General features: G+C 40.8%; 1 protein-coding gene across 11 annotated transcripts; it reads right to left on the reverse strand.

The window, feature by feature from the left end:
- Window positions 1-294: 294 nt before the first annotated feature.
- CCNE2 (cyclin E2) lies at window positions 295-14,002 on the reverse strand. Of its 11 annotated transcripts, none has more exons than XM_070631760.1 (12): window positions 13,682-14,002; window positions 12,438-12,477; window positions 12,251-12,347; window positions 12,122-12,175; window positions 11,028-11,179; window positions 9,943-10,078; window positions 7,519-7,665; window positions 5,985-6,080; window positions 4,351-4,485; window positions 1,960-2,071; window positions 1,287-1,444; window positions 295-880 (listed from the first exon to the last, which is right to left on the reverse strand). In XM_070631760.1, exons 2-12 carry the CDS (start codon window positions 12,449-12,451, stop codon window positions 767-769), a joined length of 1,215 nt encoding a protein of 404 aa, XP_070487861.1. In that variant the 5' UTR covers window positions 12,452-12,477; window positions 13,682-14,002; the 3' UTR covers window positions 295-766. The 11 variants fall into 11 exon arrangements, with proteins under 11 accessions (XP_070487861.1, XP_070487863.1, XP_070487862.1 ...); XM_070631762.1 differs by having other exon boundaries at window positions 12,251-12,344; window positions 13,682-13,726; XM_070631761.1 differs by lacking the exon at window positions 13,682-14,002 and adding an exon at window positions 13,437-13,520 and having other exon boundaries at window positions 12,251-12,344.
- Between the last annotated feature and the right edge of the window lie 4,210 nt (window positions 14,003-18,212).

Consider the following 18,212-nt stretch of genomic DNA (forward strand, 5'->3'; position numbering starts at 1 on the left):
TTAAGTTTTTCACCCAAATTGTGATGTACAAAAAAGTTGTTATAAAGCAAACTATATGTCAGAGTCCCAGGTGGGAGCCACAGCATTTATCTTGTTTGTAATTTCTTTGGTATTCCCACTGTATAGAGCACAGTTTAAACACCATGTTCATCAAAGCCTTGATGGTTAAAAATATTATGGCAAGGCAAATAAACTAGTTTAAAAACAGATTAAAGTTCACCATTTGTAAAAGTTCAAGTTTTATAATAGCTTGCTACAGCAGCTGTAGATAAATTAGTCACCTTAATACAAAACTAAAACTTTGTAAACAAGTTTAAATTTTATTTTCAAGAACCAAATTGCACTAGTTAAGAGTGTGTGAATTTTGAGAATCTAAAAACTAGGATTTAAAGTACTGTATCATTTAATGTACCCTTTAAGGTAGCATTTATCTAGTCCAAAACTCCAATGATAAAATTCCTAGTTTATCAAGATAAACATAGTAACACTAGATCAAAAAAATTGTCATGGCATAAATCGTGGCTGGCTTCTATTCAGTCACCCTGGGAATGAAGTCATCTCTGTAAACAAGTCCTCCTGTTTCTTTAAACAGATTTCTTCCTTAGTGCCAATTTTAAGTGGTTTTTTTAAAATCAAAGAATGGCAGTGAAACTTCTGAATTGGCTAGGACAGTCATAGCACTATTTTCCTGTAAAACTTTAGTTCAGTTCTATGAAATTCTATCCAATACTTGGTCACTTTCAACTTGTTTGCTTAGTTAACTTCTTTAGTGTTTTCCTGGTGGCTTTTCAGTGCTCTTCGGTGGTGTCATAATGCCTCCATTGCACACTGGTGACACCTGTCCCCCCTTTCTGAAGGTGTTTACATAATTTACTTCATCCTATACATGTGAAGAAATCATGCAGAGATTAACAGGTAAGATAAAGCATTGATACAGTAAAACAAAGTCAGACCAGACTTTTGGGTATTAATCTGAGACTACTTAGGCCTAATAGAATGGTATCTTTATTGTCTTTGCAACTGTGACTAGTCATATTCTAGAGGTTCAATACTTTGAACTGCCTATAATTGTATTTTTTAAAACTCTTATCTGGACTTCTGGCATTGATCTTGAGACACTTCACAAATCTTGCTTTGAGTTTATTAACTTTTCTACATTTTTAAATCAGTGTGCCCATTAGAACTTACTTTCTCCTTACCATCTTATGTAACTGTCTGAAGTATTATTCCATAGTATCCTTTACTATCAGTTTCAGTAAGACCAAAAAAACCCACAAGAAACATACCAACATAGCCAGATAATTTGTATGGGTCTGGATATTGTGTCCGTCTTCCATGGAAATCTTCTTAAAAATCTTCAGCTTCACTGGACTCGTACTTTTTACTACACTGACAAAAGGCACCATCCAGTCTACACATTCTGAAATGTTGTCCCATTCCAAACCTACAGAGAGAGAAGTTAAATGTGAAGGTTACATCAGAAACTTATCTAACATATGCCTAATGTATTTACTCCTGTTTCCAAATTTAAAGATAGTTCTTTTAAAATTCATTTAAAAAGAAACCAAAGTCAGCAAGATTAGCAAGTCAGAACAGATTATCACTCTCGACCTATGTTTATAATGTGACTATTTTGAGGGAGAAAAAGACTTAAAGCTTCTTAATCAGTACCTTCTACATATGAAATTGAAACTGTCAAAACCCAGAGAACTCTTAAAGCAGAGCTATAATCATGTTGACTAACTTCAAATGGATTTAAATTTCATTCTCCCTTATTTTTTTTGTTTGTGGATATACATTGAGGATTAGAAAGTACTTCTAACAGAAGAGAAGGTAATCACTAAACTAAGTTTTTTCTATTAAAATTTTAAATTCCTGCATAAGCAGGTTGCTGAAGTTCATAAATTAATAGTCCCTTTAAAAGTTGTGAACAGGTAAGAAGATAACAAAGTATCTTACCTGAGGCTTTCTTAACCACTTCGATAGAGGTAAAATGGCACAAGGCAGCAGCAGCCAGTATTCTGTACTGGAACTCTAATGAATCAATGGCTAGAATACACAGATCTAAAAGCTAATAAAGGAAAAAGCAAAAGTACATGTATTTAGGAGGAAAAAGATAAGTACTAAATGTTGCTACTAAATATCAGCTAACATTTTAGAGTATTTATGATGTGGGACCATATGCCAAGAATTGCTACAACTTACAAGGATCCAAAGATGAATCAGCCACCACCCTTGAAGGAAGCCGAGTTTTGGGATTGTAGGTTAGGAAGGGAACAGACAAGTGAAGGATTGTTATGATGCAGTATGATGTGTACTAGTAGGAAGGGCACCTAATCCAGAATGAGGAAGACATCTGCTGCTTAGATGAATCTTAAAAGACAAGGCAGCCAGGAAGATTGGGAGGTAGAGAATGTTCTAGGTATAGGAAACAGCATTTAAAAAGATAAATGTGAAAGTATCACTTTCACTTGGAACTCAGGTAGTTCAGAACACCTAAAGTAAAAAGTAAGAAATAAGCATGGAGTACTTTTCCTTCATTCTTTATTTTAAAAGAAAAGAGGGTAGCTGGAGATGGATGGCCTAGATTAGATCATAAAGGATCTTTAAGAAGTCACAACTTTATTGAAATTACTGGAAGATTTTATTTATTTATTTTTTATTTATTTTTTTATTAGGAAGATTAGCCCTGAGCTTACTACTGCCAATCCTCCTCTTTTTGCTGAGGAAGACAGGCCCTGAGCTAACATCCATGCCCATCTTCCTCTACTTTATATGTGAGATGCCTACCACAGCATGGCTTTTTGCCAAGTGGTGCCATGTCCACACCCGGGATCCGAAACGCTGAACCCGGGGCCGCCGAGAAGTGGAACGTGCACACTTAACCGCTGTGCCACCGGGCCGGCCCCATGAAATTACTGGAAGATTTTAAATCATGAAAGTTACATTTTAAGAATGATCGGGGGCTGGTGCCATGGCCGACTGGTTAAGTTCGTGCGCTCCGCTTTGGCGGCCCAGGGTTTTGCCAGTTCGGATCCTGGGCGCTGACATGGCACTGCTATCAGGCGGTGCTGAGGTGGAATCCCACATAGCACAACCAGAGGCACTCACAACTAGAATATACAACTATGTACTGGGGGGCTTTGGGGAGAAGAAGAAAAAATAAATAAGAAGATTGGCACCTGAGCTAACCACTGTTGCCAATCTAAAAAAAAACGAAAAAAAAGAATGATTCCCTCAGACAGTGGTGAAGCAGATACACAAGAAGGGAACTTGCTTCTAAATACTGAGATTAGTTAAAAGGCAGTATAATCCAGGCAGTAAAAGAGCTGAACAAGGAGCAGTGGAATGGTGTAAAAGGGCTAGATTTCAGAGGCCTGAGGTGATACCTGTCTAGTGGAATAAAACAATTTATGTTTGCCCCCATTGGTCCCGAAGGTAAACATGAGTAGAAGAGTTGGAAATGAATTACTATTATATACCCCTAGAAACTGTTTCTTTATTGTTTATCAGCTTATCAAAGGTCTGCCCTCTCTATCAAAAGGATATAGCTACTTATGATAAACTGTGATGCTGGGAATTCTGACGGAAAAAATTATTAAGCCTTCATTAGGAAGTTTTACAAAATGAACCGAGTCCAGTATATTTACTGGTTATCTAGTTTTAGGGTTCATAATATGTTTACTAGATTTAAAACACAAGTTAAATTTCAACTTAGGTTACTTAAAACCTACTTCAAAGTACCTCAATTCCTTCAATTCCATATGTAAGATTTTCACATCCTACATAGAGTAAAAATGTAGATTTTCTTCACTTATATATGACAGTTACAGCAGCCTTAAGATATTTCTTGTAAGAAGTAGGCAGGAAAGACTGGTACCCTCATCTTTTAGTTAGCTACTTTGTTAGAATATTTGTTATAAGCTGGCATAGGGAAGTTTCACTTGAACTTTTTAAGAAATGTTATAACTAAATAAGGTGATTTTAATTCTAACATGTAAAATAGCTACCTTGTGTATTCAAATTTAAGAGTAAGATAATCATACCATTGTGAAGCCTAAAGACAACTGGCTGAAAAATACCTTTCCCATTTTATATCAAAAAGAGGTATTTCTATTTTGGACTCCTAAAGCTGAAAAGTACTCATAGTTAAACTCAAAGTTTAAAAACTTTTCTAGAATTATTAAGCAACATAAATATTAGGGATAGAATTTTATGCATTGGAAGTTTTGTTCTAGTCAATTGAGTGAATTTAATTCAATATGCTGTCATATAGCCTATTTAAGATTATAAATACACTAAACAAAACCTGTTGTTAACATTAGCATATATTCAATAAAAATGTCAAACCTGAGCTATTTGAATGAACTTTTCCTGAGAATACTGAGGTAGAAGAACTTTAGGAGCATCTTTAAGAGCATCGACTTGGAGGAAGAGATTTAGCCAGGAGATGATTGTTACAGGACAAAGTTCCCATTTTAAAGCCTGTTGATTAAATTAAAATGCCTGTTAATAAATGTAAGTATATATACACCACATTATATAGGTACTTTCTTAAATAGTGATTTAAGAAACTTTCTCTGCTATAGGCTTATTTCTTCCTAGGAGTTTTATTATTCTGACCCCTTTTATTTTTATTAAAAATATTTCTAGATACAATCTAAAGCTGCTTGTGTTTTACAGTCTATTACTGATATAGACCCCTTTATTGTTCTCTAGTTGTTTTTATTTACAAAGTTCATTGAGCCTGTTATTCATTCCTACTGTTCTAATTTCTTGTAGCCCATGGTCTTCCAAATCTGTTCTCTACTTTATTGAAACTGCCCTTTTAATTGTATTCAATGACTCCACAGCTAATTCCATTCAGATCTTCCAAGAGATGATTCTATAATTTTTCTTTACGTAATCTCCACTGGCTTCTGGTCAAAATGTGAAAGTTAAAAAAACACAAATCTGGGGCCAGCCCCAGGGCCAAGTGGTTAAAGTTCTGCACACTCTGTTTCTGTGGTGTGGGTTGGGATCCTGGGCACAGACCTGTTCCACTCATCAGCCATGCTGTGGAGGCATCCCACATAAAAAAAATAGAGGAAGATGGGCACAGATGTTAGCTCAAGGCGAATCTTCCTCACGCGCCCCCCCCCCCCCCACCAAAAAGACATATCCTAATTTATATATCTTTCCCTCCATGAAGCTCTGGGACTTTACCATTTATAAGAAGTCTAAAACAATGAGAGAGCAGAGTCTTAATGCCTGTAGGACTGCCTAGACAATTCCATCTTCTCTTTACATCCTCCTTATACTACACTTCCAGTTTGAATCTGGATAACTTTGTTATTAGAACAATATCAACATGCCAGCAAGATCCCATTCCAGCAGAGCTATCAATCTGAATGTTTATAGTTTGAAAACATAATTTAATTCATAATGTATAGTTTACAGATAATTTGTAAATGAAAGTTATATTGTTGGTGTTTTCTTGTAAACCTATGATGTCCAAATTTAGTAACATACTTTCTAGTAGCTAACATTCACCCTTTAATTTCTCATTCAAGGCCTGATTAATAGCCTTCTATTAATAGCCCTTTTCTTTGCATATAGAAAGAATAAAAAAGGCAGTGAAATCATTCCCTATCTGTTGGAAGAAGGAGAAAATCAGAACTAAGATTTGAGAATCATTCTTGGAATTCATTTATATACACATCCTATGCTAACTACCTATATATTTTGAAAGTGTCCTTAATCAGTTTTAAGAAAGTAATATATTCTCAATATAGGAAACTTGAAAGATACAGAAAAATAGTCTACAAGTAAATTCCCCTCCCATCCATACCATTGTTAATATTTTGATGCATTAACCTCTTAGAACTGGATCCTAATACTAAAACCTCAGTTTTGACTACTTACATTGTAGTCTATGAGAGTCAGTAATAACTACTAAGTTACTAAATTGCAACTAGAAATAATAAAGATATAACTATTATTACCTTTAATATAATGAGTTCCATCCTTAAGATATCCTCTTCACTGCAAGCACCATCAGTGACATAAGCAAACTCTTGGAGCTTAGGAGCATAGATTTCCTTTAAAATGGATTTTTTAAATTAATATTAAGCACAGCTGAGACTGAGATGAAAAAAAATTATAGACAAACTACATACAGGCTACATTTTTAAGAACAGCTTCACAACGAGGACATGTTCTGAGGGATGCATTTTTAGGTGATTTCATCATTGTGTGGATGTCATAGAGTACTTACACAAACCTAGATGGTACAGCCAACTACACACCTAGGCTATATGGTGATAATCTTATGGCACCACCGTTGTATATGTAGTCCGTTGTTGACCAAAACGTCGTTTTGTAGCACATGGCTATATAAATGTTAGTAAAATAATTCTATGATAGCCAAAGGAACCTTATGTTTAAAGATATTTTTCATATCTAGGTATCTAAATTAGCTAACTATATTGATTGAGACTTATTTTCATAGAATTGATCTTGAATTTTGGTTAATAAACAACTAGAGTATTTTAAGGAGTCATTTCAGTTAAAAAACAAAAAGCCAAACTTGTTTTAAGATTGCCTAGTATATTGGTCAGACCAAAGCAAGACAGTCAACAAATAAGGTCTAGAAACCAAAGACATTTTCTTTACCCGAGTATAAAATTATAGTTAATCAAAAAGTACTTTGTGCAGTGTGGCTGACGACAGGTCTGTCTGAAGAGTCTAGAGAAGAACAACTAGAATGATCAAAGGAGTAGAAGAGAGGCCTGCACAGATGAGAACAGACTAGAAGATCAAGATTTCAGTCTAGAAAGATACCTGAAACACGGTATGATTTCAGGTAAGGACAGACTGAAAACAAACTTAGTCACCAAATTTGGCAGAATTTGGGGATAGCCTGTGAAGTTCAAATAACAAATCTGGAAGAAAGAAAAATACGCTTAAGGAAATTAATGCATGATTCACAGTCCTCCTCCTACCTTCAAAACAATACAGGCTTCAAAAATTTAAGATGAGGGTATTAATGATATCCATAATATATTGTTTAAGAAAAGTAGGTTGAGATTGTGTGAAGAAGAATCTCCAGAAAAAAGTTGCCTTCTATCCTGCCACCTCCATCAGACACAGAAATATTAGTCTGGATATTAGACCATTATTCTAATCCAACATAGTATTTATTTCATTTGATTTGATTGATTAGTTTTCAAAGACCATTCTATTGAATCCAAGTACCATAATTATGTATATAGAAACAGCATTGGTATATTTTGTTTGGCAGAATGAGCCATGGAACATTCCATCTAGAAATGAATTCCAGAATCTAAACTAGAGACTTAGATACTACGAAGGGAACTATGATATTTATCCTTCCATTTAAATCATAATGTTCAGAAAATGAATTGGAAAAACCCACTCATCTTTCCTAAGGAGTTAATATCAAAAGTAGTAGTATTCTCTGGGATTAATATGTTGATGTAGGGTAAATGTATCTATGGATAAACTTTGAGAACTTACCTCAAGTTTGGAGGCAATGAATAATGAGGTAATTCCAATGAGTTGAAGCATGTTTTTATTTATATCCTTTTGTGTCAACATAAATCTATCAAAAAAGTCTTGTGCAAGATAAAACGTTTCCCTATGAAGTGTGTATACTTCACATACCTAGAGAAGAATCCAATATTTAACTATTATTCCATAAATTTCTCCAAATTATAAAGTTATCTCTTAGACTTTAGAATATTTGAAGCCCAACTTTGCTTTTTAGGATACCAAAGCTAAGATGGGGGGGGGGGGATTAACATGTACTGATAAACAATCTATTACTGTCCTCATTTACTTTTATTAGTTGTATAGTTTTTTCACATGGACTTAATGTATTTATTCCAAGATAAATTTACACTCTTGCTGACTATGATTGAGAACTTTTTTCTATTACCTAATTATTTATTGCTGATAAATGGGCAAATTTTCATGGTTAGTTTATATTCTTATTAATCCTAATACAAAGTTCCAGCTGATTGATTCTCTTCATTGTTCTAGGTAGACATTTAACTACAAAATGACAACTGTATTCCTTTCAGTATTTTTATCTCATTTATTTTTCATGTTTTACTGTATTGGCTAAAAATTACAGAAGAAAACTGAATGAATAACATTGGTGACAGACAAAATCTTTATCTTATCCCTTGTTTCTGACTGTGATAGGAATTCCCCAAATGTTTCACTGGCATTATTAATAATAAATAGTATCTGTCATTTCCACACTTACTATAGGAAAAGGTTTTAATTCTCAAAATAACTCCATGATGTAGAGACCGTTATTTCCATTTTAAAGTTGAGGAAACACAGGGATAGATAGATGAGTTTCTAATAAACAATGTGTTAAGTAAATCTCCTATTCCTAAGTTTACTACATATTTTAAAGTCAGGAATGGATACTGAATTTCAAAAAATGTCTTTCACATCTATTGAGACTTTATGATTTTCATCCTTTAAAGTATTAAAATAATAAATAGATTTTCAAATGTTGAACTATCTTTGCATTCCTAGACTGAAAGAATACACTATGACAAAGTAGAGTTTAATGCTCTACTGGATTTGCTTTTATATTATATTCGATACGATTTTGCATCTACAATCATATTTAAGGGAAAATAGGAATAAATTTGATAGACAACCACTGGATAAAAATCAGTATAACATAAAAAGGAAAAAAAAACTAAAACTAACATAATCATGCTTAAGTTGCTTCCCAGATCACTAGACACTCAGAAAAAGTCAAAACCCAAGTAGCTTCTTGTACCCACATAATTGAAAAATAATTTTCCTTTCTAGTCAGAATAAGGAATAAGATGACCTGACTCAAAAGGAAAATGTTTTGTAGCCTTAAAAATTTCTGAGGGGCCGGCCCTGTGGCCGAGTGGTTAAGTTCGCGCACTCTGCTTCTGGGGCCCAGGGTTTTGCCAGTTCGAATCCTGGGTGCGGACATGGTGCTGCTCATCAGGCCATGCTGAGGCGGCGTCCCGCATGCCACAACTGGAAGGACCCACAACTAAAAATACACGACTGTGTACCGGGGGGCTTTGGAAGAAAAAGGAAAAAAAAAGAAAATCTTTAAAAGAAAAAAAAAAAATTCTGATAGCTTGAGATCTACTCTGCTGTGTTACTGCACCAAAAAGCCTAGAGTCGAGTCTCTCTCTTAGAATGCATCATCTCTGTCTTAAAGACAGGGAAACTAGAGAGCAAATATCCAAGGGTTGGAAGAAAATCACTTTGTCATCGACACAAGTAATTTCCTCGATAATAATTTTAGAGACGCATTTAGATTATGCAAAGAAAGGGAATGCGCCTAAACAGAAAATTCTAGCACAGAACTTTAGGGACTTCAGGATCACTATTATTGCTTTAGATTAATGGTACAGTGTATTTCTGAAAGGAATAGAGGTATATGATAAAGGGAAGCTACATGGAGCCTAGAGGGCTTAGGGCTTCTGGACAGTCAAAGCCTCCTTACTGTTTAGGACATAGAAATCGGGATTCCAAATCATAGTTTGATTTTGGTGATGGTGAAAAGGACTTCTGAGGGCACTGAAACCTAGTGTTGGTTCTTCACTTTCCATAGCAGAATTCAGAACCTCATCAACTGTATATCCTGTTCATCTTGAGTATCCTCAGCACCTAGAACAGTGCCTGGAACTCAGCAGTATCCACAGATAGCAGGAACTCTGACTTGGGTTTGGGTTGTATGAAATGTAGTGGCTGTGTCCTCATGATTTTATTCTTAGATCATTTTTCATTTTGGTACCATCAACTACACTAAATACCCCCCAAAAGATGACTGCTGGCAATATATAATATTCCCTGAGGACACGTGGAAAGTACATTTACATCTAAGTATTTTTCCATCATACAAAGGAAATGTGTGTTAGTGGAACATACCTCTAAAAGCCAGTCTAGAAGTATTGACCTCATCTGGGGCTCCAGGTCGGAATGCAGAACTTCAAAATGTTTATCATGAACGTATCTGGTCTCTTTTTTTAACATGTTTAGCCAAACATCCGTTGAACATCCCCAGCTATGAAAAGGGGAATAAAGGAGTAATTCAATTGTGTGATCTACATAATACACAAACTATCTGTTTTACATAGAATAAACTCAGCTTCCAGACACTGAAATCTAACTTTGAATTAGAAGTTGGAAGGAGAAGCTCTTAAAGTAACGTAGGAAAAAATTACCTTAATTTTTAGAAACCATTTCTTTAGCATGAAAAAGGAGAAGCCTGAAATTATACAGCAAGAACTTAGACTATGATAATCTAAATTGATAGATTTCAAGAGTGCTTTCTAGTCCCCATTTATTTATCATTTATAAAGGTTCCTGTTTAAGATAACCATGTTTTCTCAAGAGCAATGCTAAAGAGGCAAGTATTTAAAGCATATGATCCCAGTATAGACAAGTCTCCATCATCTCCAAATAGATCATCAATAGTAGAATCACCTACAGTGGGGGTAAGGTGGGACAGAGTATGGTGAAGGGGAGGGTTGCTGAGTTTAAATGTCCGAGCCCATTAATTTGCTTATTAAAGCCAAATAAAAATTACTACGTTTTGTATAAGCTGTACTTCTTAGTCATATGCATTTACTAAAAAAAAAATTACATATAGACATTATTAAGCTTGGTAAGAAACAGGGTTGACATGTCAAATGAAAATGCTGTACATGTTAAAATGCTTCCACCTTAACAATTTAGATAAATTATTTAAACTCCATCAAAAAGCTGATTCAGTTCTTCTGATAAGGCTTACTATACTCAGCAAGCAAACGAAAATAACTTTATAGAACCAATGTTTTAAATACCCATATCATTTGCAGATAGCACTACTCTGAGATAAAATATATGCTTGAATATTAGTAAAGAGCAATTTTTTTTACAAGTTTTCCTATGAAGGCAAAAATAACTCAAAGTAGCAGCATATATTAGTACAATTTTAATCTTTCATATTAAATTACTGGAGTTTTTCTTACCTTAAGTCAGGCAAAGGTGAAGGATTAATAAAAAGATTTTTAAATCTGTAATTTGTAAATCTGGAGAAGTCACTTGTTCCTATTTCCTTGTGGGGTGTTTCAATGATAATGCAAGGACTGATACCCCCAGATAATACAGGTGGCCAGCAATTCTGTCATGAAAAAGAAGAAAAGACGACTGCCTATTCATGCAATAGGAAACCAGCTTTTGTCTTGGATCTTTCATAAATGGAAGCTAATATTTCTAAACAGTCTACAGTTTTCCCCAAACACCATTGTTAGCTAACATTGCTGACAATCTAGTTAATTTGACATTCATATTTTATAAATAAGCTGTATAGCTCATATCAGTCTTGATAAAGAGTAACAAGATGTTTTAGACAAAAAAATTCTGAAAATACAAGATATTAAGTATTGGAGGAGGGGGGAATGACAAAATGCATCTTTAGTCAAATACTAATCACTTTCAAGATTATAAAATTGAAATTCTCCGTCTGTATTTAGCAGCAGTAGCAAGGGCACCTTGTTTTATAAAAAGGTTTTTTTCCAGTTAAGTCTGCTCTGATACTTTAGAATACTTGAAGGTAAAACCTTAAAAATGGAATCAAGTGTAATCAATTACTTAAATACTTAAAGGACCCTTTCCCCAATCAATGCTGCTTTCAAAGAGAACCAAAATGTTTTCTGTATAACACATAGGAAAGAATAGGTAGCAGAGGGCTGGGTGCCAGTCTGTCAGTGAATCAAGATCCTATTTATTCCCCAAGGAGCGGCTATTAGGACCCTGCACTGTAGTCAGAGAGGGAACAAAGAGCAGTACACTGGACAGATTAGGCGGGCCTTGGTGCGCCAGGCAGCTCCAAGAGGGAGGGCTTTACAAAGAGGAACCAGCTGCTTCAAGGCAAACTTACTCCGCAGCTGTAGTAGGATTCAGGCACATACAAGCCACCTAAAGTATGATAAGCGCCTGCCTGCTGACCTCTAGGGGCATTAAGTGTCAGAGAAATCTTTCTATTGCAAAGCAATAGCACAATCCTATTCTTATTCGTCCTGCATTTGTTCCCCTCAAATCCACTGAGCCGGTTATGCATTACCCTAATCTCATACTGGTGTTTCTTGGTGACCTCCTCTTTCCTTTTTTTGACATCCTGGAAAATAGAAAAGACCACTGTTAAACTAAGGCCCCAGCACGGAATTTCCTCTCTCCTCTTCCCTTAACTCACCTGGGCTGTTTTTCTCTTCTTGGCCTGAATTATCTGGGCTTCTTGCGGGGAATCCGTCTGGTTGGGCTGGGGCTGCTGTTTCGCTTGTAAACGGCTACTATAATAAATTTTTTAAAAGGAAGTTTAATAAGTCACGAGTTTCGAACGCAGCAGCTAACTTTGAAACATATCTCCAAGACAACATTACCTGCGTCTTGACATTCTCTTCTTTCAGGTGTATGAAACCTCTAGAGGGGAGAGGAAAAACCCGAGTCAAATACATTGTCATCTGTATTCTCCAAGTGCCAGTTAGACGCTGATTCAGAGGTTACAGCCAAGTCCCTCAGGAGATGGCCTGAGCCAGTTTACCGTGCTGTCTTCACTGGTTTAGTTATCTCATGGTATTAATTTTGGACACGTGCCTGCATTTCCCCAACTGAATGTACAGCCAATATACAGCCGGGGTGCAAGTGTCTTCAAAAATTTACAAAGCACCTTAAGCACCCAGAACACTCAGGGAGACAGATCTCCCCCAAAGGGTTTTTTTTTTTTTTTTTGCGTCCTCCATCCTGCCCCCGCACACCCCGAATGGGGTTTGGGCAGTGCCCCCAATTCCCCTCTCCCATCCGGGACGAGCCGCGGGGAGAGGGGGTTGTGGAGGCGAAAGGCTGTGGAGAAGCCGGTTCCGCGCCAATTTGGAGAGCGGCGGTGGCGGGGAAGCAGAGGGCGGAGGGAACTTGTGTCACGTCCTTCAGTCTCCTTTCCCTCCTTCCCGGCCCCACAGGGCCCTGCCTGTCGCTTGAAGGGGCACCGGGACCCAGACCCCAGATCGAGGGGTGGGAGTGAAGGAAAGGGAGTTAAAAAGGGGGAAAACTGGGCTGGTCGGGGAACTTCTCTCCCCCTGAAGGGGACCCAGACCCCCATGCTCTTTCCCGAGAGATAGCCCCCAAATGGAAGTGGAAGAGAGAAGCCCCTAGAATGAGGGGCTTTTCCGTGGCCTTCCACTTCGGGGCATCCCTCCATCCCCCACCGCTTCCCCAGCCCCCTGCCAAGAGTCCTGACAGAAGCGGAGCGCGGGGACCCATACCCCGACCGCCTCGTTCTCAGCCTTCCCATTTTTCCTCCCCGAGGCTCCCGCCCGCGGGATCATCGGCCCAGGGGGCTTTCTTTCCTCCCGCATCCCGCCCTGCACCCAGCACCTCCTCACCGCCAGACCTGCTACCGCTCGGCGCTCAGCTGGCGCCGGCGCCAACCCAATATATAGGCCGGGCCAGGCCCGCCCCGCACGCATGCGCCTCAGCCTGACACCTCCGGACAGCGCGCTCCCCTCCCCCGCGCGCCCGCCGGCGCCCGCCCCCCGGGCCCGCGTCCCGCGCCCTGCCCTCAGTCGGCTCCGGCCCACCCCCAAGGGGCTGCAGCACCCACTCGCCCAGGCCCTCAGTCCGCGTTCACCTGCGCTCCGCTTCACCTGCCTGCGCGGCCCGGCGGCGGGAGGCAGTCTTAGAGGCTCCTCCTCCGCGTCCCGGCTCCCCGCCGCCCGGCTCCCGCATCTCCCGCCAGTACGTTCCTGTCCCCTCCCGCCCTCAAGTCCCGGATCGCGGGGGTGTCAGGCCGCGGCTCAGACACGGCGTACGGCCAAGTGGTGGCGGCTCGGGGGAGCAAAGAGTGGCCAGGAAGTGGACATCCTGCGGCGCACCCTGGCTGTCCCGCCAAGGCCTGAAGGAACCCAGTTCTTTCCTAAGAGACGAGGGGACCAAAAGGGCCCGCCCCTGCGGGAGGAGCGCAGCTTCGGCTGGCGAGCTGGCCAATGGGAGGCGAGGACTGCAGCACAACGTGGAGCGGCTGCAGAATGTAAACACAGCCCGGCGAGCGTCCGGCCACGTGTGTCCCCGCGCGCCACCCGTCGGGCCCCTGGGACCACCAGGGACGGCTGTGGCACACCAGGGCAGCCATGCTCCAGGATGCCTATCTTGCACTTTGCTCCAGCCCGCCGGCCGAGGTATGTATCAACCCCGTTTTCCCGCTCCCTGCTCCGCTGACCCGGCTACCCTCGTGGTGGGTGGCTCACTCTGCAGCCCGCCTCCCTGCCCCTGCCTGGCGGCTTCCCACCCTGTAGTCGTCGCGCAGGAAACGCTCACGCCCTGCCGCACCCTCCCTTCCTCTCCTCCCAGTCTCCAATTCCGGGGCCTCCAAGGGTCAAACACCTCTCCAGAGCAGGGCCGAGGGTGGCCTTCCCCCTTCTCCACCAGAGCGGCGGCTCTGCGGGGGCCTGGCCCAGCGGGAAGAACAGTCCCACCACGTGCGGCCCGGGCCCGCCCACCCCGCCCCGCCGCTAGCGCGCCCTGCGGAGCCCGCGCGAGCTGCCCGCGCGGGAGGGAGCCGCCCGCCTCCGAGCTATAATGGGAGGAGGTGCGTCCGATGCATTTCCTTCTCTTTCCTCCCATATCTAAACTTAGGGGTACCCTCACTGTTTCTATTAACGCCCCACCCGAGCGCGCCTCAAGACCGGACATCTCCAAGTAGGACATGCCGATGATACTCTGCAAAACAGGTTTTCCAGCGGGAGCAGTGGGGCGGGGGACGCCTCCAGGAACAAAGACCCCCGAGGTGGAGGAGCCGTGCGGAGGCTTCCTGGAACCCGCGGCGCTCGGGCCGGACGCGGACCGGCCGTGCTCGTCCCCCTGCCCTGGCCCTGAGTGAGCCCTGGGAGAGGTCCGGGGGGACGGAGCCGCCGGGGTGGCCGCGCGTCGCGGCCCAGGCGGGAGCCCTTCCCAAGATGCACCAGGCGGTTGGTGGCGGCGGCGGCGGCGGTGCCCGGGACCGAACTCGGGTCGCCGCTCCGCGCCTTTTGTGCTGCTCCGCCCGTCCCGGCCTCAGAGCCTAGAAATGAGTGCTTCTCGGGGTTTTCGGGCCGGCAAAGTCCTTTTTCACAGTTTCTCTTTCGATTCTTAGAAAGGTATCGTGACACCGACAAAGTAATTGTTTTCAAAACTGGTGGCCTAAATGAGTGAATTTGATAATCAAAATATACTGAAAACCAGGGATGTCTGTTAACTTTTGTAGGATAGCACTGGACTGACTAGTAAATTACTTGTAAATGAGACATTGTAATTATAGGAATGAACTTTAGTCAATGTGTTCCCCATGCCCTTGACTATGAAGTGAATGAATGCAATCATAGTAAAGGAAAAATTAAAAACAATCCCAAGTCTGCTTTGTGTGGAAACGAACAGGATGAATTCTGCCATATTACAAGTACCTGTTCGGTGGTCAAATGGGACTAAAAAGAATATGGGTTTGGGGCCGCCCCGTGGCCGAGTGGTTAAGTTCCCGTGCTGTGCTTGGTGGCCCAGGGTTTCGCCAGTTCAAATCCTGGCCGTGGACATAGCACCGCTTGTCAAGCCATGCTGAGGCGGCATCCCACATGTCACAACTAGAAGGACCCACATCCAAAAATACACAACTATGTACAGGGGAGGGGCTTTGGGAGAAAAAGGAAAAATAAAATCTTTAAAATGAAAAAAAAGAATGTGAGTTTACCTCTTAGATGGACCGAGGTTCCAGTCCTGCTCTGTTGCAAGTTCCCGAATACCTCGGAGCGTGGGTTTCCTCTAGAAAAGATGTAAGATGCTCATTTTAAGGGGTAAAGATTTTTTTAATTTTTCCTTTTTCTCCCCAAAGCCCCCTGGTACACAGTTGTGTATTTTTAGTTGTGGCTCCCTCTAGTTGTGGCATGTGCGACGCCCCCTCTGCAAGGCTTGATGAGCGGTGCCATGTCGGCGCCCAGGATCTGAACCAGCGAAACCCTGGCCCTCGCCCCCACCCCAAGCGGAGCCCGCCAACCTAACCACTTGGCAGTGGGGCCGGCCCCTTAAGTGTTATTTTAAAGATTAAATCTGATAAAGTATATAGAGACCCTCTCTTGCATATGTACCTGTCACAGAGCAGATGCTTAGTGCTAGCTCTTCACTCTCCTGTCCACCCCTCTTACTGGTTTATAACCATAGAAATTAAGAAGTAGTTTTAAGGATCCTGAATAAAACAGAAAGCTGAATTATAAAATTGCTGTTTCCCAGAATTTTGTGCATGTAGTCGTCCTTTTAGGTACCTACTTTAGACGTCATCTTTCAATACATTATCTTTGTTTCATAATTCACCTACTTTCAAATGTATAAAATTCCTTTATATGTGTAATAATTTTAGGAATTTTGGCATTTTCTAAAGTATATTTTCCACGTTGTACATGCAAAGTTGAAACACCATGGTAAATAAACTATTGGCCTCTACAGTGCTTTCATTTTCAGAAAAGAAAAAGAAAGCAGGAATATTCTTAGAGGCACAGGTTTAAAAAAATCAGGCTGAACCCGCTTATTTCTTGCTTCTGTGCCTTTTCTTTGCCATACTGCCTCTGTGAAGCCTTCCCGGACTCTTTTCTCTGTGCTCTACAGTTATGCTACCTCACAGGATGATAATTACCTAGTAAAATGTCTTTTAGGGGGCTGGCCGGTGGCGCAGTGTTTATGCAGGTTCCACTTCCGGCTCCGGGTTTGCAGGTCCCGATCCCTGGTGCGAATGTGGCACCGCTTGGCAAGCCATGCTGTGGTAGGCATCCCGCATATAAAGTGGAGGAAGATGGGCACGGATGTTAGCTCAGGGCCAGTCTTCCTCAGCAAAAAGAGGAGGATTGGCAGCAGATGTTAGTTCAGGGCTAATCTTCCTCAAAAAAATAAATAAAGTAAAATGTCTTTTGTCTCCAACCAGGCTTTGGACCTTGTTTTATCTTTTTATTGCCAGTACCCAGCAGTTCAAAGGCATACATAGTAGGATCTGGGCAAATATTGAATTGAATTATGTATTGGATATCCCATCATAGAACTTTAATTCTCTAGGTTAGAGTGGTGGGTGGTAGAATTATTCCCAATGAATATTAGGCCTTTTTTGTATTAATAGACTATTTTATAGAAAAGTTCTAGGTTTACAGAAAAACTGAGCAGGTAGAAGAGAGCTTTCATATACTCCTCCACCCTCCACCACCACCTCATCCCTGTTTATTGACATATTAGTGTGATACATTTGTTACCATATGAACCTATGTTGATGGATTAACTAAAGTTCACACTTTATTCAGATTTCCTTACTTTTACCCTAATGTGTTTATTGCTGCAAGATCCAAACATCACATTTAGAAATCACATCTCCTTAAGGTTCCTCTTGGCTGTGACAGTTTCTCAGACTTTGCTGGTTTTTAATGTCCTTGATAGTTTTGCAAATTGCTGGTTAAGCAGTTTGTAGAATGTCTTTCTATTGGAATTTGTCTGATGTTTGTTTGATGGTTAGACTCGGGTTTGGGGTTTGGAGTATGAAGATCATAGAGATGAAGCGCCATTTTCATCACATCGTATCAGGGATACATACTGTCATCGTGCTTTATGACTTGATGTTTGCCGTTGGCTAAGGTATTGTTTGTCAGGCTTCTCCATTGTAAAGTTACTCCCCCCCCCCTTTCCATACTATACTCTGGAAGGAAGTCACCATGTGCAGCCAGCACCTAAGGAGTGGAGAGTTAGGCTCCACCTCCTTTAGGGTGAAATAGCTGTATAATTTATTTGTAATTCTTCTGCATGGGAGATTTGTCTCTTCTCCATTTATTCATTCATTCAGTGATTTATATCAGTGGATATTTATTCACTCATGGATATTTATTTTATACTTTGAATTATAATTCAATATTACTTTATCTTGTTGCTCAAATTGTTCTAGCTTTGGCCAGGGTTTTTTTGTTTTTTTTTTAAAGATTGGCACCTGAGCTAACATCTGTTGCCAATCATCTCTTTTTTTTTTCCTTCTTCCCAAAGCCCCCCAGTACATAGTTGTATATTCTAGTTGTAGGTCCTTCTGGTTGTGCTATGTGGACACCGCCTCAGCATGGCCTGATGAGCGGTGCCATGTCCATGTGCAGGATGCAAACTGGTAAAACCCTGGG

This window comes from Equus przewalskii, chromosome 8 (assembly GCF_037783145.1).
Source record: "Equus przewalskii isolate Varuska chromosome 8, EquPr2, whole genome shotgun sequence".
NCBI classification, from domain to species: Eukaryota; Metazoa; Chordata; class Mammalia; order Perissodactyla; family Equidae; genus Equus; species Equus przewalskii.